General features: G+C 43.7%; 1 protein-coding gene across 4 annotated transcripts in view; it reads right to left on the minus strand.

Moving 5' to 3' along the window:
* robo2 (roundabout, axon guidance receptor, homolog 2 (Drosophila)) overlaps window positions 1-23,198 on the minus strand; it is a 317,321-nt gene that overhangs the window by 50,070 nt on the left and 244,053 nt on the right. For all 4 annotated transcript variants that reach the window (XM_053872787.1, XM_053872790.1, XM_053872789.1 and 1 more), the window contains exons 3-6: window positions 15,242-15,399; window positions 14,963-15,083; window positions 14,066-14,204; window positions 5,817-5,953 (exon numbers count right to left, since the gene is read on the minus strand). In XM_053872787.1, coding sequence (XP_053728762.1) covers window positions 5,817-5,953; window positions 14,066-14,204; window positions 14,963-15,083; window positions 15,242-15,399 — 555 coding nt within the window. The remainder of the gene's footprint in view (window positions 1-5,816; window positions 5,954-14,065; window positions 14,205-14,962; window positions 15,084-15,241; window positions 15,400-23,198) is intronic.

A 23,198-nucleotide genomic window follows, 5' to 3' on the forward strand; every position in this document is an offset into this window, starting at 1 on the left:
GCTTTGTTGGAAGATCAGCCACAGCACAGAGGAACACCCATGCCCGCAGACGACTCATACAGAAGGCAGACGGCTACAGAAGTGGGGTGGTTTTCCAATAAGGAAGGAGAAGCAGTCGAAAACACCAGAATTTAGAGATACGGTTTCAGTTTCTTCTTATCTGCTGACCATTTCTGCGTGTCAGGTCAGTGAGCCATTTATCTTCCGCGCATATCGCTGCCAGGAAATGAACTTGTTTTTTCGGAACAGATTTCAGTCCAAAATACAGAGATGTTTGTGTACTTAACCTCCATTTATTCGTTTGACTCTTTGCTGGTACTCTAACAACCACTTCGTTGGTGCTTTTGAAAGTTGGTTTTCTTTTATTTTACAGGTATTTTAACGTTTTTTTCCAAGCAGTCCATGACCATATCCATGTCTCCGAGCTTCATCAACCATGTAACCTCTGAGACAGAGGACAGTAGACAACTACTCACACCCAGGACCATCTCTCGATCTAACAGGGTCAAGAAAGTGGGAGGAGTCCACACAGGAAGTTTGAAATTGTCACTTGGAAGGTTGAAGCCAAACTGTGTGACTGCCCCAGGTGGTCAACAGGAGACGAGGCAAGATGTACCCCTAGTTCATAGTGTTACTTGACACCCTCAACGTGGCAACACACAACGTGTTGATGCCAGTTTGTCAACTAAATGAAGCTCAGACCATAGTAGAGAAGAAGAAGTGTGGTCCATCATTTTTTTGTTGAGCAAACCCATATTCATTTTTGTATAAACCGAATATGGGCTTCAATAAATGTGACCTCAATTTCAAGTCATTTTGTCAAGGTTGGGATTCACTTTCCGGAATCGCACAGGCTACTGTCCAAACGTGTTGCAAAACTATAGAATTTCAGCACAAAGACGAGAGACAGAGACAGGAATGGTGGCGACACTACATCCCTGCCGCCTCTCTGTTTCTTTCCTCCTCCATCTAAGTCCTCTCTCAGACGAGCCAGCTGGTCTTGGGGAGGCCAAACTCTTTCCCATTTGGCAGGTTTCTTGATGTAATCCCTTTTTGGAGTTGTGTATTTGTCAAAGATACACACAGTTGGGAACGGTACAGATGGCTGCAGATTTACAGCCTTCCTGTTTGGCCTTCTGCAGCTTGGATATCTCGTGGCTCTCAATGCCGGGCCTGATACAGACCTCCTAAATCACGCTCTGGCAAGGGTTCCGTTCCCTCTGCTCCGCTTCATCCCACACACTGGCTCACTAGCCGCTCGACGGAAATATGATTTAACACCATGCAACTGTCCTCCATCATCTGAGGACAGAAAGTGTGGGGATGCATTATTAAATTATGTTAACAATGAATCATGGATTTGTTTGGTTCATTTGACAGTGATTTTGAATAATATGAATATTAATACGATGAGACAAAATAGTTATTCGAGGGAAACAAATAAAGGTCGCAGCAGCCGAAGTATAGGCCCAGTTTTCCCTCTCCTCAGAAACTTCCACTTGGGCACAATTGAGTCTCTTAAGTGTTTCCTGGGACGACTCCCGAAAAACTTGGTCAAAAACAAAACAAAAAATTGATCTTTAACAAATGCCTGTCAAACACCAGCAGTATTTTTACTCTGAGTTCCAAATTAATGACAGAGCTATAAATAAACCACTTACATCCTGATGCTGCAGTGAAAGTGATCATTAATATAGGTAGAAAAAGTGACCTTTAGCGCTGCTCTTTCGCTCTGCTAGGGTCTGAAGGTAAAAAAAATTGTATATATTTATTATTTTAAAAATGTATTTCATGTATTTTCATTCATTTGTAATGAAACATGCACTGTATAAAGCGGCCCAAAAATAAAATAATCAAAAATAAAGAAAAAAATATATAAATTAATATATAAAAAAAATATATATATATATATATATGAATCCATTCCTGATACATTTTATGTGCATTCTAAGTGTAATGTGATGTTCAATTTAGTGCTTTTCGGGACAATAAAATAAAAAAATTAAAACAATTAAAATAACATTATATTTTGTTTTATTTCTAATCTATCTTAAATTGCTTTTACATCTTTTACACAGCAGGAAATGTCCATAAGTCATTGATAACTTCACCTTTAACTTAAATATTTAATATTTCAGGCTACTTTAATGAAAAGACCCAAAATTCACGCAAAACATGTGTAACTAGACTGGTTCTGAAGCCAAATTTTGGGGGAAAAAACAACCAACTATCAAGACGGCAAATGAATGGACGCTGTTCTGTTGAGGTCGGCTCATCGACCCGAGGCCAGAGACCCAAAATAAATGCCCAATAAAAAGCGTGACAGTTGAACTTCCACAGGTTCTGTTTGCATTCAGAGCCCATTAATGACATGAAAGACGCTGCTTCCTGCCCTCTGCTCACTCAACTTGAATTCATCACAAGTCACAGCTGCTGGTCTTGGAGTGGGATGGGAAAAAAAGAAAGCTTTTTGGGGGTGCAAAGAATGAATGGGCGGATAGACAGACATTCATTCAGCCCACCAATTCTCAAGCATTTCTTCCTTCTTTTAAGTCCCACATTCAATCATATTTTATTCAGAAGTCGACAGCAATTACTGTCTATTTCCACAGGAACATTGAATGTGCAATTTCCTCCATCTTACTGGAAGCTGACAGTTTGACAATCGCAGCACAGCACTGCTGTTTTGGCAACTGCAGTCCTGCCAATGAGGCAGTGTCAGGCTTTTTCTGCCAGTCTTGACACCCACTCCTGGCATCCCCTTTCTCTCCGCTCTCCGTCTCACCGCGCTCCACGTTTTCCAGAGGAAACCTTTTATACTAATGTTGATTTCCTCTCACTACACAGCACAATTACATCCCCCAACTGTATCAAAGTTGGGTTGACGGTTTTATAGTCTTCGGGGAGATCACAAGGGATTCGCAGCTCGCCGAGGGACCCGGGCCAAGACTAACAGAACTCGGATTCCTGTTCCAGAAATCCACAGATGGCCACAGAACTAGCGAGCTGAGACGCCCGAGACCATATGAGAAGACAATGACACACAATTCTCTTGTAATTGTAAGACTTGAATATGCATTATGGTGACAAAAACCTTTACAAGAAACTCGAAAGAAGGAAGTATGAGCCATTTTATTTGCTGCAGATGCGATCTTTTCTAACCTCCTCAGTCTGCCACGACTCAGACACAAAGCTTGTCGATATAAGCGTCTAGTAATCCAGTTGCAGTTAAAGCTTTCACTGAGTATTTTGACCTGCGTGCACACATCCTAACAACTCCTCTCTGGGTGTCAAGTTCAAATACATATAAGTCTTAAAAATATTTCAAATATTCCTTAAATTGTTGTAATGTCCTTTCTGTTTCATTAATTTTGTCACGCAAACTAAACATCATTCGTAAAAATATCAGCAATAAATATCATAGAGACACATTATAGGGACTTCTTTTAGAGAGCTGAAAAGATATGTCACGGAGGATTTTACCACAAGGGGCGGAACCAATGGTCGGCCAATAGAAAAAAAGACCTGACTGAAGACGAACTCTTAAGAGTCAATTTGCTTCTCCATTAAAATATTTCATTGGCTGATACAGTTGCTCCGGGAAAAACCAAACATAAATTCACTCAACCAACTTCCCCCAAAAATTACATTTAAACCCTCTTTCCCAACACACACTTTTTATCCATCTTAAAAGTACACATCTGAAATTGTCAACCATTGACCAGAGATGGTCCCCAGCTACACAGGACGTGAGGTGGGGACACCCTGGACAGCTTCCTAGTCCATCACAGGAGACATGACTATGAAAAGTATGTGTGTCATAAGTGTGAAATCAAGCCAACTCTGCATTATTCACCCAAAAGTGCGCCAAGCAAGCGTCACGTTAATAGACTCAAAGGTAAATACAGACAAATGAGAAAACGGTCTGTAAGTTAGTGGCAGTCAATAAACTAAAGCAGGAGCTCTAAAGCAACAATTGCCCAAGAGAGACGTGTTAAATTAGCCATTAGCTTTAATGTTAGTATTTAGAGAAAAGCTCATAAAACAACCCGTGAATGGGCCGGGAAGCCTGGATCAGCTAGGTCAGGTGGAGGCTGTCGGTGGGAGAGGATGAAGAGGACATGCAGGATGGAGGGTAACTCAGAGGCACAGAGGGATGGTACTTACCAACATTCCCATCTGGAGAAACAACAATGGCCGAGTGGAATCACGACACAAACAAATAAGAGAACACACAAACATGAAAAAAACAGAGGAACAAAACAAAAAAATACGTAAATAAATCATAGCAAATCAGAATGAATGAAATCATCGCTGGTAAAAGAAAAAAAAAAAACAGAGAGAGGAGGTCCAGATGTGCTGTGAGGGCCGAATGTTGAACATTGACTTGGTTCAGTAACTAATAAATATAGTTGCTCACTAAAGAGTGCAATGATTATTGGATGATAATAATAACAGAATTGCTAAAATGTAATATTCAAACAGGGAATTTTAATTCTGTTTTACAACAGGAGACTGAGACTAAGGTTTGTATCGAAGCCCTTCTCAGGTTTGTGCAAAGCGGTCCACCCTTTTTAAATGCTAAAAAACTTTCAAATTAAAAGTGACTCTTGTGCCACATAAGGCCGGCAGTATAATCATAATTGGGCTCCCACATCATTTGATAACACAGTGGAGCCTCAAAACTCCAATCTAATTTGTTCAAGCAGCCGTTAAAATCACGAAAAGTCCGACGTTGTAAACTGTTTCTCCCCGGAGAAATAACTTAGAAAAGCCAGAGTCGAGAGAAATAATGAAAGGCTGAACAATATCTGCCTTCATTCAAAGTCAACCGAAATTAAGCCTGAAAAACAGTCGCTAATAAGAAGTGATGTCATGGCGGTCTCCCAGGCGAGATCCTGTTTTAATGCTTCATGCCGGACTGCTCTGCGTAGCTTCAACTATATTGAGTCATGTTGTCATCTGTAGACTGCTGGTCTGGTTGTGTAGCAGCAGAAAGCTTCATGCTTTGGTTTTGGCGTTTGAGGGGGCAGAATTTAGTAGTTCGACCTCAGGAAGCTAACGTTGAATGGTCGAACGGTGTGACAGTCAAAGTCCCAAAATGCACTGCAACAGCGGTAGCTTTCATAGCAGTCAAATAGAAAAGGTGTTCAGCGTTGTTGCTGCACTCACTTGAGCCAACTATATTTGTAGTAAATTCATTGTTCCCATGAACATATCAATGCAAACGGCCCAGCAGGCGGCGACTGCAGCGCTCCTCGCTTCCTCAAGTGGACCTCCTCTGCCTGCTTCGATGACTCTGCAGCCACATACATGGCTTTGACAGTGAAGTGAATATAAACAAGTGGGCTTCAAGAGAACATAACACATATCCGTGTGGCCATATGCTGCTTCACTGTCATGAAAAAAAAGAACACCCAATTCAATTGTGAAGAACCCAGCTCCCGAGAAAGACCTTGCTCTCCCTCCCCGCGGACCCCCGTGTTGCTTCAAAGTGCTCCGCAGAGACCTTAAACACATGGGTTTAATGGGAAGAAGGGTGGTGAGAACAGGGAGAATTATAGCTGGAATGTTTTTATTAACCTTGCAAACCCCAGGTGTGGGACCGCCGGTGTGCACCAGTAATCTGTGAAATGGCTTTGCTGACTGGCTGATTACAGCGTGGCGATGCTAGCGGACCACCGGAACGTGGGTGTGGGGTGTGTGTGTGGCTGCAGAAAGTGTTGACGCTTCACTCGGAAATGTAAATAATTCAAAAGATTCATACACTCGACAGTGTCGGCAGTCAACAGTTATGCGGGAGCTGAGTGGCGTACCTCGGACGGTGAGCGTGGCCGACGCCTCCAGCTTCCCCACGCGGTTCTCCGCCACACAGGTGAAGGTCCCCTCGTCGTTGATGGAAGCCTTTTTCACTCTCAGCACATAGTCCTCCTTGTCGTACTTGATTTCATACCTGTGTAAATACAAATACATGAGAAATGTACCACTGCTGTCAGTCTTATTGTCAACATGTCATCTGGAGTCACACAAGAGTGACATGAGTGCAACACTTGATGTTACTGTTTGGCTCAGACAGTAGAGGGAGCCATCCCTGCCAGACTCCCTCAGCGAGGCCTCAACTCCTCACTGTGACAAATAAAGACTGCAATCAATTATTCAACAATGTCACACGGGGCCCGGTTGTGCGTTCACTCGGAAACCCTCAAAACCGTTCAATATTCATGAAATGTTTTACCGTGTGCTTTGAACCACAAATAGATTCAAGTGTGTTTTTTTTGGCGGGGGGGAGTTTTTTCTGACACTTATTTATCTTGTAAAGTTGGACAGTACACAGTCAACAGAGAAGTTAGTCATGCGTTCCAGGGCGTTAATGAAATATCTTCACGTGCGTGGGAGGAGAGTGAAGTGAGTGGTGGTCGGGGGGGGATGATACCAATCTGTTTTGGTTCCATTTTTCCAGCGATGGTATGGTGTTGCACTCTGCACGCTTGCAGAGGTGACGGGGCTTCCGGGCGGCAGTTTGTCAGAATGACAACCATCTGTTAGCCACGATATTTACTAAATAGAACTGAGTGGATGTCATGTTAACAAAGTAATTAGAATAAATGCATCAAACTACCAGCAACATATTAAGGCTTCAATGAGACGGGCCACTTGGATGCATCCAAGCGCCTCGATTTAATGGGTCACACACTCAGTTTGGTCAGCTCTTCGGGCTGAGGCTCATCTTTTAAGGGAAGTCAAGAGGCTTGCAGTATCTAGCTACCTGAAGTATACACTACCCATGCAACTCAGAGGCCTTCCATTTTGGGTCGCTATAGTATTATACAAGAGGTCTAGAGTAAGGCTGGAGAATGTCTTCATATTTTCTCATTGTACAGATCAGGGGCTTCGGAAAAAGGCAGAGGGCATTGTACAGTCTGCCTTGAGGTCTATTAGTGCTCAACTTTGCGTACGGATCTGGATGCTTTCATGTCATCCGTATTTCTGCATGTTTCCACAAAGCTTACTGACACGGACCAAGTACCACCAGAAGCCGTGGGGTCAGTGTTGCTGTTACTACCAGATACCTCCGCTCCCAACCGCTGCCTCCGTTTACGTTTTTTGTGCATGAGGTACATAAACAGCTGCAGCCCCTGGTGGATATATGGGTGAACAGCAATACCAATGCAAAGAACGCATGGAAATATACGATCAGTGGATGGGTCCAATTTCATATATAGAGGGAGTGTAAATGGGCCTTTAAAAGGTGCCGTCTTCATCCATCGACTGAGAAAATCAAAGCGCTGAGGGGATCCAGCAGCAAAGTGTTATTGGTGTATGTTCTGGGGATAGAATTGCATTAACGTTATCAATGCTTCACAGGTTTATAGATCAAATAAGAATTGTCGGAGCACCGACTGCACAGGTAAAGACGAAACATTCATCCAACCATAACCGGGGTTTGTGGTCCCTTGTAGGCCAAACGACTGTCAAGAGTCTAGAGAGGACACCAAAAACGCCCCTCAGCAAAGTGATCAAAGTGAAGTTAAAAGTGAGAGAGTCAGAGCAGAGCCACTGCATGGTGGCGGTGAGAGGGTTTGGAAATGTCATGACAAAGTCTACAAGCTGTGTTCGTACTGAGAGAGCTCACATCTCCACCTCAGTCTGTCCCATAATTCTTCAGTCGGAGATCAAAGGACGAGCTAGTTAGATTAAAAGTCAAGTTTTTCTATTATCAGTGCAGACCTGTTTTCAATGCATATGTTGTTTCTATGGACACAAGAGATAAGTATTTATGTAAAAAAGAACTCATTAAGCAACTAGCCATTTGTTCTAGTTCATTTCCCCGAGAAGACGGCGCTCTGCACCACCGTCAGCTGTCGTCGCCCAGAGCAGCTGGAAAATGAATCGCAGCTATCCATCCACGTCTTCTTCGCCTTTTTTCCCCCTCTGCTGTTATGACATTTCCTGAGCTTGCATTCAAAGGCAGCTTTATTGGGGCACATTCCACAGCTTTGACTGCCAGTTCCACCTTTCCACACAGGTACTTAAGACGCCGTAATGATTATTTGACGGAGTCATGACTGAAGGCTTTGTCCTGCCGAGGGGACGTACAGTTGACAGGGCGGAATGTGAGGATAAAGCATTTCGTGTTGAAAACAAGAGAGAATGATACACCTTACGGGACCAGCTTCCCGCCAGATGAAGAAGTAACAAGATAAGAGTCTTATCTGCAGCTGCACCGAGTCAACGACAGACTTACAAGAGGATGATGAGATAAACAAAGATTGACACAGAGGTAGATTGTCGGGTTCGTGGCGAGACAGGAAACAAGGTGTATGGATTCCGATCCAGTCAAAACATGAGGAATAAAACAGCACAGTCATGACGTAAAGTAAACATTTCATTCGATAAAAACCATTGTGGAAAATGTCGGATAAAAAAAAAAAGGCAACCCTCCAACATCTGCTCGACCGAGGTTCTGTTCCTGATCCTGTTTCCATTAATCTTTCACAACAAAAACTCTCACTGGCTCACGACTAAATAGAGAGAAACATGAGAGCAATCAATCTGTGATCAACATCCTATATCAGATGACAGGATGAGTGGAAGTACTCAGGGACAAGAGCGCGGCGCGGCCACGCTTACGGTCGGCCCGGCCAGGGAAACAGTAGCTCTTTATTGGAGCTGGATTGCCAGCAGAGCTCTGGTCTTTATTAGAAGAGGAATGCATTCGTAGGGAAAAAAAAAAAACCCTGCCTGTGGAAGTAGTTCGGCTTTTCAAACCTCAAAAAAAGATTTGTGTACACACACAGAACAAAGTATACAATCATCCAACACGCTTCCACACATGTGCGGAGTCACTGACTCTAGAGGAACATGTGGAGTGATGGGAATGTAAGCAAACGCCAAGTGAAAGCAACTGATGTGCTCACTGCGGGGAGGCGGCTGTTCGCGGCAGAGTCTTTGTTTCTGCTTCATAAAAGAGATGCTCCACAACAGATCCAAATTCAACTCGGCTTTTTCTTAGAATAGACTGCATAGACTTAAGTCGTAAAACCAACACTATATAATACTATAAATCGTGTGACAAAATCCGTGTGCCTTTCCTTCATTAATTTGTTTTTGTTTCAAAATAAAATCAAATAAACAAAGTTTTGATTTGTTTTTTCTGTTTTTTCGTTTTGAAACAAAGCATGAAACATACATTGCTTTGATTTGTATGTTTCGGCCATTGCCGCAACTTACCCGGAAGTAGAAAAGGGAGTAAGAGGCGAGCCTGAATAATGCAACATTATGGCGGCCATACTTCATCTATACTATGAGCTGATCTTTTTAAAATGGGTGGACTGAACTAATCCACACTCACTCCAGTTCGGTCCGACGAGAAGCTAACCGATTCCACAGGAAATATTTTTACGGAACATTTTTACAGGGTATTACGGGAACAAAATAAAATAATTTATCTCCTTTTTTTTTTTTTTCAACTTGTACACATAACGTTTTTCGTGTTTTTTTCTGTATTTTGTTTCAAAACGGGAAAAACAGAAAAACAAATCATTTTATTTGAAAACTGAATGAACGAAAGGTTCGTGGATTCCCACACATTCACAGTATAAGTTGATGCATTTTCATAGTTTGAAACAGCATTTATATCAGTAATCGTCAAAGCTCGTGACCACTAGGTGGCTGTAGAATTTGCAGCCCAGAAGAAACGTGTGTGAAAAACGTCAAACGTAATTTCGCCTCAAAAGTTAGCCCTTCACATTGCATGGCGACACCCTAAAACAGAGGTCGGGATTAGGGCCCAGGGGTTTTGCTGTCGTGAAATAGCCCTACTACTTGACTTCAAACGTTACATGTAGCACCTCATATGGCTACACGCTACACTCAAGCCCATGCCATGCGTCGACATGCAACACAGATGGCTGCCTTTGGCCTCAGTATAGTGCGCAAAAGTCCACTTTCCTGAGGATGGGTTGTTTTTGTTTAACTACTGCCTAAGGTGTCTTGAGACAGCGCGGGTGAATTGAAGGCCTAATGTGTCAACATGCAACAAAGATGGCTGTCTGCCGCCTCTCTGTGAGGAATGTGGCTCAGTTCCTCAGAACAATACAGCCACTAACTGATTTCAGTCGTCCATCTGTGGCTCTTTCAAGTTACCAGATCCCTCAGTGGTTCGTATCGCTCCACCTGAGTAGACCGTATCTGAATCAGCGGTCGGTCGGCAGAAGGGTTCAGAGCCTGGGCATCAATTCCACCCTCTTCTCTGGCTCCACTACTTTGACAAATTCTCCTCTTTGCTCCGTTTCATCCTGATCCTGTCTCACACCGCTTGACAGCAGTGTTACATCGACCAGATGAAAAGGAGCTGGCATCGTACCTGTGTTCACTTCCTGTCACCCCTGAGAGAGACTCAATTAACCACTATCACTTTCCATATCTCTCACAGGAGCTGAACCGGAGCGGCACGGCCGGCTGGCACCGTTCACGCCTTCGCTGACTTGGACCTGTGCCAGCGGGCAGTCATGATTTCCTGGAAAATCAAAGCCCTTTTTTTTTTTTTTTTAAGAGACGCCAGCATTTCAAATCTGATAAACCGGAGAACGAATTGATAATATCAAAGGGTTTTTAATGGAACAGTAATGGAGGCAGAAAATATTGTTTGTCGTCTTTTCCTTTTGCTGAGGTGGAATTGTTTGAAACGAGAAGGTCAGCTAAAGATGGCCGCGACGTGCCTCGAGATCACCGACAGAACTTTACACACATATCCATCAAACACACATCAGACCTGAGAGAGCTCAGAGGAATTTTTTTTTCTTCTGCTGAATGTTGAACAAGCGGGGAAGGTCATCAGGGATGGAGCTGAAGGACTGATGGAGCAAAGGGGTTCTGATGAGGCGCTGGAGCCCGTGCAGGGGTTCGAGGCGAACAATCAGAGAAAGAGGGGGTGCAAAGAGGGGTTCTGCAGATATATATTGATTTAGAAAAATGAATTCTTAGTGAGCTGCATCACTTTCGAAGGTGCCACCAACTTCCTCCCTGATGGTTCGGAAACCTTTAGTGAGAGTTTAACAAGTCAAAAATATGGAGGGATTTGAATATCCAAAGCAAGACTCCACAAAAGCCCCCTCCGAGTTTTACCTCACGTGCTGCAAAGACATTTTTCATACGGCGAATGAATAATTCTGATCATTCCAGCTTCAAATTAGGGTCCATTTATTTCTCCAGAGGAGGTTTGGTCATTTTAATTTCAAGCGCTCGCCGTAAATGTGCCTTTTTTGTCCCCCCTCTCGCCGTAAAAGCAAAAAAGCCTCTCCCCTCTGTTTTTGCTCGGCTCCTATAATTTCGGCTCCATCATGAGAAGCACTGCGACTTACAGACTTTAATTAGCTCTTTGGAGTTTCTTGATTGAACTGAAGGACAAATAAATGGATTTTGCTCAGCAGACAGGAACCCGGCTCACTTCAGGGCAGGTGGAGACAGAAGAAGAAAAAAAAAAAAGGTGGGTATATGACATGAGGGCCGAGATTGTAAAGGTGAGTGGTAAATTTAGACTGAAGTAATTTGCATGCTGCGAATAACCTGACCTTGATGTTGGTCATGTGATCCGGAGTAAAGCACAAACCTTAGAGCTTCAAACTCACTTTCGGGGGGGCTCGGGTTCCGTGGTTGGTTTTACCGACAACTCAAATATCATTGAATACATTCCCTGCCTCATGTAAACCAGAGACAGTCTGTCACAGAGCGGCGCATGTAGACGCTCATTCAACGTCCTGGAGGTCGAGTCATCCACAGATGACTGCTAAATTACTGCCTTGGACTTTCGGTGTCTGGGTGGATCAACCATCTCAGTTGTTACACGTTAGCCTTCAAAATGAGTCTGACTCATTGATTTAAGAGCAGGGCTAAACCGCGCACGGTGCAATGCAGCATGAGTCAGACTGTTGACCAGGTTGAACGGCATGAGAAGATCTTGTGCTAGCACAAGATAATAACAGTAATATATGAGAAAACTAGCCTATTTAAACCATTATTTATACAGCACTTTTCTAGTGCTTTACTGACAAAGCAGAACTGGCAAAGACCAAGCTAAAAATAGAGCATCTTCACATGCACAAGTGTGTCCAAATGTGGTTTGGAAACCTTCTCAGTGAGGCCAGACGTTAGAGGGAACACAGTACGGTCCAGCGTTTCGGATCTTCCAGAGTCGAGGGGGCTTTACGGTGAAGGCGATGTCACCCCAACATTTGGGTCTTGACTAACAACAGCTCTCGTGAGGCCACTGAAATCTGAAAGTGGATTCTAAAATGGACAAGGAGCCAGCCAAGCTAACCCTGCGGAGATGTGTTGAACCTATCACATGCAAACTTGAACCTAAGTTAGCATGTGTTTCACTGCCACTGCCATGCACCATGACCTTGAACCACATTGGGTGCTTTCCTCATCTCCTCTCTTCTCTTCTCTCTTTGCCCAACTCTGTCTCAGAGCTTGTATCTCAAACTTTATCAAGGTAAATGCACTTTATCCAAGCAAAATCATCTGAATTTATGACCTGTAATGGACCAGCAAGCTTTCCAGGGTGTCCCCATTTGGCCAAACATAGCTGCGACATCTATACTACTAAAACAAGGCAGCAGAAACAGGTCAACTTTCCTCTTCTTTCTCATCATTCCACCTATCAATAGCCACTGCAGAGGTTCACTAGATGGCGCTACAGAAGAGAAAACAAAGCAGTTGAAAGGTATGGGAGGACGCCAGCACCAAACACTCACCCACCTCAGATATAAATCTTAATGAGTTGACAAAATAAATTAATTTCCCGAGCCAACTTCCTGTCCAAGGCTTCACTGACAGACTTTTATGTGTTTGCTTTGGCGCAGCAAACATGCCCGACTGCCCAGTGAACCGAGTCCTTATCAGGCGCAAACAAACACCCACGCTGAGCTCCGCCGCTAGCCTTGAGAGATGTCAGGTCCAGTGAGTGTGTGTTTTTTACGAGGTGATCCGAGCGCTTTGTGACCGACCCGCTGGCGGAGGAAGCAGCGCTGGTCTCTTTGAAGTCGCGTCCTGGGTGTGACACCGCTGAAGTCCAGGACCGAACCGTCTCACTACTTCATCAAACGGGTTTTTGCGAGCAGTCAGGGACTTATTAAGTTAGAGACTTTGCTTCTGACATCAGCTTCTGTTTCACAAGTGGAGAAGCAGAGCAAACTGGACATCTCCACCTGCGTGGCTCCAGACACGGAAGGGTCATGTCCGCCCTTCACTGTCTCGTCCTCTCTGTTTAGAAACATGTCAGGCCTCTCTGTTTGTCAGTCGCCGCACACATACCTGCCATTCACGTTTGATTGTCTGCTTCAGGATCTATTTATCTTTCATGCAGGTTCGGGCTTGACATCAGACAGTGTCTGCTGCTTGACAGCAAGAGTGAGAGCCCGCTTTACTTTTGTGCTGAGGCCAACACTGTTGGAGAAATAACAGTTTCCTTCGCTACTTTGACTATAAATAACATGCAGCATATAATTTTTCTGGGGCTAAATTAGCTTCTTTCATGAATACTATTGTTATATTAATTTCATACTACATCTTGTGCGTTTTATTATTATTATTATCATTACTTTTTATTATTATTACTACTTATTAAATTTTTAATTATGTTATTATTTATTGATATAATTTATAATTTTACAAATGTAATTAAGATGTATAAACTAAAATTTGTTAAATAATAATTCTAATACTAGTCTCTTTATGATCGGAGATAAAATGAAAACTCTAAATAAAATTAATATACATTTAGAATTTAAAAAAAAATTACAGTATTATAATACTTTCTTGAATTTTTACTTTAAATATTAATAAAGAATTTCAAAGGGTGACTGATTTTAAGCAATAATAAAAAAAACACATTTAAGTGTAAATATAAATACTTGTCTTTTTAGGGGTGTCATTTACTGCATATCCCAGTAAATGTAAAAGTCTTCAACATAGACACACATTGTTGTTGAGCTGCAGTGGACAATGGTTTTGCTGTGCCGTGCTAGTTCTGTTCCACATGAAATAATGAAGTATTTTCTACCTTCCACGAGGAACGTCCACGTCATCCTTCCTCCAGCGCACATTGGGTTGAGGGTCTCCTTGCACCTGACATCGGAACTCCACCGACTCGTCTTCTAGAATCACCTGGTTGATCGGCCTTCGGATGAACGTCGGTCGCTCTGACGGTAGAAAGGAGGAGGGAGTTAGAGGAACGGTGCCAATGCAGTTCATGGTGACCACTGTTTATTGTGAGGGCGTAATATGCATGACATCTCAAGCTCCAACGTGCTCGAGTTCCTCCACCTATCTTCTATGACATTGTAGTTACTTTCTTACAGGCGAAGTAGCTCTGACATGGAGCACCCTTACGCACGTCAGATGGCAATATAATATTGGTTTTCTACCGCCCCAAAGGTGCTTGATTCACCCGAAATATAGGTAGTAAGCCAGGTTTCCCAGTGAATAAGTCTTGTCTTGTCTTTCGCCAAACTGAAATGCTCAGTTTTCTGCTATTAGCTGTTACAACAGGAAGCAGCGTGACATCATCACAGAGCGACATGAACCCATGAGGCGCCTGTTGGACCAGATGGACCATTTCCATTCAAGGCCATCTGCAGAAATCCAGCAATAAATATGTCCAGTAACTAATGTCCATATTAAAAGTGTCAGAAAGGTGCGAGGCCCCCGACTAAACTCATTACACGTTCCCTGTTCGCTCAGCGCTACAGAAACGGAGGTTTAATTAGCCTACCTATTCATTACGCCTGGCCCTGCGACACCCTGACAGCTTCATGACTGAATTTCTAACGCGTTTCAAGGTAAATGTGTAGCTTGCTAAAGTAGAAACTAATTATGTCCAACTTTCTGCCTGACAAATTTTCCGACAAGTATTGAGGCTGAACGTCACTTTTTTTTTTTTCCACCCGCAGTTTCTCACCGAAGACGGTGACTTGTGCCGTCTCGCTGTCTCTTTCGCCGACCATGTTGGTGCCCACACAGATGTACATGCCGGCGTCGCTCTTCCTGGTGTTGGAGATCATTAGCTTCCCTCCTCGGAACTGTGAAGCAGATCGTAGTTAGAAACCATCATCACGGGGAAATGTAAAAGGCAGTGTGCGCTTGACGTCTTTTATTATTCCAACGTGCTAAAAATACCGCAGACAGAGCAGTCACTGTCAGGGCAGCAGTTATTTTAACGGATGGTAATGGTGCTCACTGTGATTCTGTCATCCTTGTCCTCGATTCGAACTTTGTCCTTCTTCCAGTAGATGGTGGGTTCAGGGTGGCCTCTGGGGGGAACGCACTCCAGGATTGCCGGCTCGCCTGCTGCCACCACCACGTCCGTCGGGTTTTGTCGGAAGTCATCTCGCAGCACTGGAGAGGGAAAGAGAGTTCTGTTACTGCATGTGTTGATACACTTTATATTTGGTGGAAAATCGAAACATTAGCAAGTTGACCGACAAGCTAGCAGGTAAGTATTTTCAACATCACTTTCAGCCATAAACACCGCAGTCCTACAGCTGTTGCGAAACACCGACCTGGCCTCTACACCTTAAGAATAAACACACGCGGCGGTTGGATTGGGATGCACAGCTTCGTCTCACTGAGCAAGCACAAGAGAAAGCTAATTGGAGGTAATGAAGGTCCCAGTGGAGGCAGCAGAACAAACAGAGGGGAGAATGCCCTCCAGCTCCACGTCGCTCACATGTAGGAGCCACGCTCTGACACTGTTTTGCTTTGCTGGCATGTATGGGAACAGACATGAGCCCACACTTTAGCGGTGGGTGGTCTGAGGAACATCTAGTTCAACGCCCTCAGGTGTTCAGAGGAACAGCTTGGTTTTAGTAGACACTGATAACCGTTTAAAATGTTAAAAGGAAAAAAAAAGTAGAATCCAAAGTGGACCTAGTGGATAGGAAAACTGCTATGCTAATGGCTACATTAAAAACATTTGCTAAGTTGAAGACGGTTTTGCCTCCAATTATTAAATGTCACATGAAAACAATGTGCCATGTTGTTTTCTTCAGGACAAGTCAGGAGAAACAGCTCGATGCAGCCCCCTGATAACCTGACTGAAGGTGCTATTACTGAAAGAGTTTGGAACTGGACGCAGTCAATGTCCATCTATACTTACAAAGCAATGTTTTGGGGCAGTTAGAGTCAATTGAAGCAAGTTGAGCTATTTATTTCTCTGCACGCAAACCGTTCTGAGATCACAAAATACGCTGAAAGTGGGCTTAAAGATACAAAGTAGGGGTCAACGCGGTTGTTTTCCCTGCTGCGCCTACTCAAACGGATCCGCTCACCACTCGACCTACACCAAATCTAATCCTTGGATTTGCACGTTAGCGGCTCTAATTCGTCGGGCCGTGCAGCAGCAGCCAGGGAGCCGCTTCTGACGGATATAAAAAGACCAAGAGATGTTTAGATGATGGAGGATGTTTGAAGACGCTTGAGGAGGGTTAAATAAAGGGCAAACGCTGGTGCTTATGTAAATTTCATGTGGCGCAGGGGACGATGAGAGGTAGGGTTGGGGATTACGAGAGGGGATAACTGTTCCTGGGCCACTCTCATCTCCCCTCTTCTCACCCTCTCCACCCAGATATTGTCTATATTTATTTATTTATTTAGACCAAGGAGAATGAGGGGATAAAAAGATGAAGCTTTCAAATCAATTACTTCTGTGTGACATGAATTTCAATGAAACACAAGAGCATCAACAGGATGCAGGACATTATAAGAGACACGGTCATTAGCCAGCAGAGGAGAGGACCCCCTGCCCGGGACCACTGACAAACTCCCTGAATTTTCCATATTAAACAGAAGTCCCGCCGTTTAAAATGGTGGCAGCCCGACACGCCGCCTTTTGTCTCTCGGCACAAATTGGATTTAATTGCCACCTTTTTCTATTTGTTGTTGCTAGCACCCGCAGGATTGGGCGAAATGAACCGAGGACAAAAGAAACACCATAAAAAACATTGCTATGTGTTTTTCAACCTCATTCTGAGATGCACACAAAAACAACCGGACAAAAACTTGTCGCTAAGTACAACAGAAACTTAGATTACTGTTGCTAAATATACGCGTAGCATCCATACTCCACTGCTTAGTGAACAACATGACACTAAGCCTCAATGCTACTATGCCTCGTTAAGCTAAATACACACCAAGTATTGCCGCTACTGTGTTTACTAGATTGCTAAATAGACATGTAGCATCCACACGGCTATGTCGAATAGTGATACATTATAGCGCAGCTAAAATACACTACTACAAAATACAATGCTAATGGTTGATGCACAGTTATTGAAAGAAGTATTCAACTGTGATATCACTATTTCAAAAAGATTGTAGCTTGAAAATGGTTCACAATAAAGGCATATGGTAAATGAGTAACCCAGAGTTTGAATGGGAGTATGTTCATTCATTAGATTTCTATGTATCTTGACTCCTTTTTAAATACATGCCCACAAATGTTACTCAGGTTGAAGTCACATGTGTCTGACAACAACTTGTATAAAGCAGGAACTACATTAGGTTTCATATTTGCAGCTTAGCTTGTTTAAATGCCACGATGCCCGTGACTTTGCAGCCTCCAACGTTCACTCTGACTCATGCATCTTTCTGAAGTTCAACCACAAGTACAGACGTAGCAAGAATGCTACATATTAAGTGAACTGTTGTGAACTGTGATCTTATCAATATCGACCCACGTGAGCCATGACGAGACAAGTGTGTGCGGTCATAGATGTCATCCGTCACGCTGAAATCGTTGCCGAAACCACAATTCAAACTCCTCATAGAGTAAACTAGCAACTCGCAGGAAAAAAGGAGGCAACTTCTGCTCCCGTGGAGATCCATCAGGCCGCTAACTCTGCCTATTTTTGCGATTAATATTTATATATTTTTTTAACATCTACACCCCTCCACAGCGGCACATCTGTCCGTGGCGCTGGGGGCTACGGAGCTAGCTCATATCAGAAAACGAAAATGATTTAGTTCCTCAATATCAGAGGAGTGCGGCGATTTGAATGAAGAAGTAGCAGCATCCTCAGCGAATTTGCAGCGCTTTCTGCTGGCCCTGTGTCAACACCTTGAACTTACAGCGGGAGGGAGTCAGGCTGCAACTTGTAATGTGAAATAGCTGAAGGGGATTAGAGCGGCGGTCTTTGCCAAAAAAAAAAAAGAGACAAAGCAGACACAGATGTATTTACTTAGAGAAAGAGCTTGTTGGTCTTTGATAGCGGCTCCTAACAAAGAACAATTAGAGAAGCTAACAGGAGCGTCATCTCATTTTATGTTCAACAGACTAGCTGTTGTTCAGTACAGGGATGCACTGTAAGGTCAGCATCAGCATAGACACCTTTAAAAGTCCAACAACCACAAGCAAGATTTCTTGTTAGCATCTTGTGCTATGTGACTAAGAGCAGACAATTTGGCTACTTCATGTCAAGGAGGTGGTTATGATAAACCCAGTGGAAAACTGCCTGCTATTTGTGATGCTTTCCAAGTCATCCAAGTAGATGCTCTAGTCTGAGTCTCAGATGACTCAGCAGGTTAACAAGGTTAGCCCTCAGATTTGCACTACACCAAACAGAACAAAAAACAGAAATCAACAGTTAGCAATGATGTTTTTAGACATATAAAACATAATGAAAGGAACCTCACCGAAGCATTAAATAGAGTCAGCCATGTTTTACTTGGTGAAAGGGAACATAGGTGTGTTACGACAGAAGGGTTTCAATGACCACGCTACACTACATGTGGTGTCACAAACACACAGCAGTCTAGGGAGGGTCAAAGGTGTTTCTTGTTGATGAAGGAGAGCGTCTATGAATGCTCAGTTTCTGCTACACAAAGCGGTTTTGGGGGCTTTTTTGCATCCAGCAAAAACACACATTATGACCACGTTAAGATGAGCATCCCCCCTCTTTTGTTACATCTGCACTCAAAGCCACAATTTCCTCACACCATCCTCACAAAAAACCAACACAGACAAAGCGTTGTTTAAAAAAAGCTGCGGGGCTCGGTATCTAATACCGCAAATGTGTTTGTGTATGTTTGCAGGGGCTGTTATTACTTTATCCTCCACATTAACTGCAGGAAAAAAAAGACCCTGCTTGCTTTCATTGATATTCTCCAGGGTCAGAAGGCTAAGAAACAGAAAGAGAGATTACAACAGCAAGTAAGCCCGGGGCAATACCCAGCACCCGGGCCCACCACCTTCTACCCACACACTGATTAGAAAATAAACCATTCACGCACACACACACACACACACGGCCAGGAAGAGCTGTGGAGAGGTAGCTGCGAGCCATAATATAATTTCATTCGAGTGCTTTTTTGTGCTTCATCCGGCGGAGTGCTATTACAATACAACCATTTTCAATTCCGCCCTCAGAGAAGAGAGACGATATATATGTCACTTGACAGAACATACAATATCCACTCCATGTCCTGTCATTGATGTTTTGTATTACTGTCCACGCCGAGGCCAGGGATAATGCCGCACCCCGTAACACAGAACTGAGAGCGAAGATGAGCCCCATTTGTCTAGACGTAGCCTCTCTGTCTCCCACTGGCCAGAGCTGACCTCTGATCTCCATCCAGAGGCAGAAATTACCCCCTCAGCAGGGAGGCACGCACCAGGTTCGCTCATATATCCACCCTGCTAAGAGGTTGCAGGTCACACCAGAGAAACAGCTGCAAAAATATGGCCGCCTGGCAGTGCCCACGGCGCTACTCCCTCGGAGAAATGAGTCGAGACTCTCATCATTAGCACGGCTCATCACTACCTCTCGGCCTGTCTCGCCCGCCCCAACAGGGTCGTTTGCTTTCCTTCCGTCTTCTTCACGCCGTCCCACATGTGGACCCCCCTCCCGCCCCGCCTCGCCTCGACTCCAGCCGCCTGTCAGCATTCTGCCTGACTGCAGATGAGTTTCCGCAGATGAAGCCGCACGCATCCCATCGCTCTCTCTGCGGACCGTGACCACGGCTGATATCATCTGCAGCACCGCTCTCCCTATCTGGGATTCCAGAGCTCAGGGATTGTAAATAACACTGTCACTTTTCCAGATAAGATGTGAGAAGTATGGAGAGGAGTCGAGGTAAAGAGAGGTAATATGGCGCGGAGCGATACTGTCGATAGCTGAAGTTTTAATAGACCCTGAGAGGGAAGTGAAGAAATAGCTTTTGTTGTGAGGCATATCAGATGGAAGTGGCCTCGATTCTGAAGACTGCAGTCATATAATTATGACAACAGTAGGCGCCGAACACTGCTTTATGGGATCAGAACCCTCCAAACTAAACACTGCAGGCTGCGGTGATTCAAGATCTCAAGGACTATTGAGCAGGCTGCTTGTTACCCCAAAAGCTCCCAGTTCACACATGAAGCTACCAGATATGGAACTTATGATCGCCTCTAGTCAAATGTGCTGGTCCATAAGTTCTGTTGGAATCAGTCACCGGTGAAGGAGGACGTTCAAAGTGAGTGGTGAGTGAAACCATGTACGTCAAAGTTACCGCTCTCAAACCCTGGAATGTAAAAGCTACAAGAGTTCACTGAAAATGTATATCAAACATGCTTATTCTTGTCTATATCTATGTTCAAGACATTTCTCTTATAATCTCACACAAGCTTGGATGATGAAGATGGTGAAAAGCCTGGAGGCCGTGAGCGGCAGCATTTTCCGTTTTGAGCTCCCTCTCAAGTGTTGGACCTTGAGCTAATGACTCGAAACTGTAATTAGTTTTAGAACTTTTCAATGGTTGCTTTCACTGAAACGCTCCAGTAAATAAATGTTGAGGTGAAATCATGTTGTACCGTGACGACAGATGGCAAAAACACACTTTGAAAGAAGCCACAACGGGAAAACCAACCTTTTATTACACCTATAATCACATGAAACTAAGTTTTGTACGACATGTATTTACTTTATAGACACAAATATATTTGGAAATGACTATCACTTCACTGTTATTATGACACGAAATGGCGAGAGGTTCATTGTGGTGGGGCTGAAAAGGTAAAGAGGAAAGGAGCGAATTCCATCACACCCAGGCCGCCCGCTGGGATTCAAGCTCCGACTGACTTGACAAACAAATATCCTTATTTAAACACCGGCTCTTTTCAAAGCTCATTCATCAAACAGCCTCTCTCATTTGGCCCAGCGTGGCCCCGGGCTGCAAATTAACCGCGCAAAAAAAACCCCACAACGGCAGCTCCACTCACCAATCCAGGACCCCGAAAAAATATTTACGGCTCTGCTCCTGAGAAACAATATAATGAACTCTTAATGAAGATTTTCCTTTACAGCCCTCACACACACACACGTGCACACACACACACACGTGCACACGCGCGATTCAATTTTGCCTAATCCATGTTTTATGGTAATATATAGCTCATTAAAATGTTAGTTAAAAACTCATTAGAATTCACTTGAAGAAGTAATGGCTTCATTACAGTAACACGCTGGAAAGCAAAGAAAAAGAGGAGTCAGGACAAGACGGAAGAGAGCGCAGAGCGACAGCTTTCTAATCACTTAATTGTCTATAAAATGGAATACATTTGCATAATATCCACGTGTGCATTCCAACTTCCACTCTCGCAGGATTGTCATTAACAAATTCCACAATTAAAATCATATTTGACTCCTAAATGATCCGCGCGCCCTCGTTGTCTCGGTCCGGAATGTGCCTCTGTGCCGGCTCAGATAAGGCTCCGACGCCTGCGCTCAGTCCAGAACGGACACTTCACAGCCAGGAGGGGGAGCGAGACGTGAAGGGAGGAGAAGAAGAAAAGAGAGCGTGGATTGATTTCCTGCCCAGTTCAGACGCCTGACGGAGCAGGTGGGTCCAGGACCGTCACAGACGGAGGAGATGTGCACTCGGGCAAATAACCGATATCAATGTCAGACCGAGAATCAAATGTCAGAGAGACTGAGCAGGCGAGTGCTGAGTGGAAGAAAGTCCTCGCAGCCTGCAGGAGAAAATCTCTTGTTGTGATGGCTATCAAGATTAACGTTCTGTGAAACAATTTGGGGAGTGTTAGTGCCACGAGTTCGCTTTCATGCCTAAGAGGTATATTGTAACCGGTGGTTTGTCTGGAGAGACGTCAGTTTGGATCACAGCAACATGAGCGAGGGTCAGTTATTCGCTTATGAGCATCAGGACAGGAAATATTGAGTTGCAAATACTTTGTGTAAATAGGGTTTGATAGATGATTATAAGTTAAGGGAGTTACAAGGACGAATACGCCTCTAAATATTCATTTTTTTTCCAACAATAACAGATACTGGGAGGTAAAGAAAAGAATGCAAGTTGGGATGAAATGACTAATGAGTGTGTTGTATTAAATACATAAGTACCAAAAAAAATTGTGACCTTTCCTGGGTGAAATATTTTGAGGCTCAGAAGATGCAAGTCACTACTTTATAATGTTTAAAAACTGGCAGATATGCTGCTAAAACACAAAGGAATTCGTAGTTTCCTAATCTAAACATAACCAACACAACTCATAAAAAATAATAAGAAAGAAAAAAAAAACAATATGTAAAGTGTATAATACATATATATTATATATATTATAAATTTATATATATAATTCAAAGCTGCATACTAATAAAAAAAAAACGTCAGTTACTAAAGACAGCAGGTATCGCTCATTGACATATATATTGACATGATATTGCGATCTCAACTATTACCGCAATTTCAACCACTCCCTGCGAGTTCTGCAATTTTGTCCAATCGGAGCGACTTTCCCGCAAACTCCACCAATCATCTTATTTCGCCCACCCGTCCACGTGGCATGTGCAACATCATATTTCGTCCCTCCTTGTTGAGATGAAGTCAAATGCGACACCAAACGCTCACATTTGCCCACAAACATTGCCACCAAAGGTCTCGATATGGATACATGAACAATTCTGAATCCATTCATAAATTTCCATGATCCATATCTGGCGCCGTGACCCGAACACTATACGGGGAGGACGTAAACAAACGTGGCTAACTGCGTAATCCATCCCTGTCCACGCTATTTCTGACACCGCTGAACAACTCCGGTCCCCCTCACGAACTTCCCCACCTTTACCTCTCAGACTCCGCCCATCCAAACCTCCCTCAGTCTCCACCCCTGTGAGGCGCTCCGTAACAAAACAACGAGCGCT

Source organism: Synchiropus splendidus, chromosome 8 (genome assembly GCF_027744825.2).
Source record: "Synchiropus splendidus isolate RoL2022-P1 chromosome 8, RoL_Sspl_1.0, whole genome shotgun sequence".
NCBI classification, from domain to species: Eukaryota; Metazoa; Chordata; class Actinopteri; order Syngnathiformes; family Callionymidae; genus Synchiropus; species Synchiropus splendidus.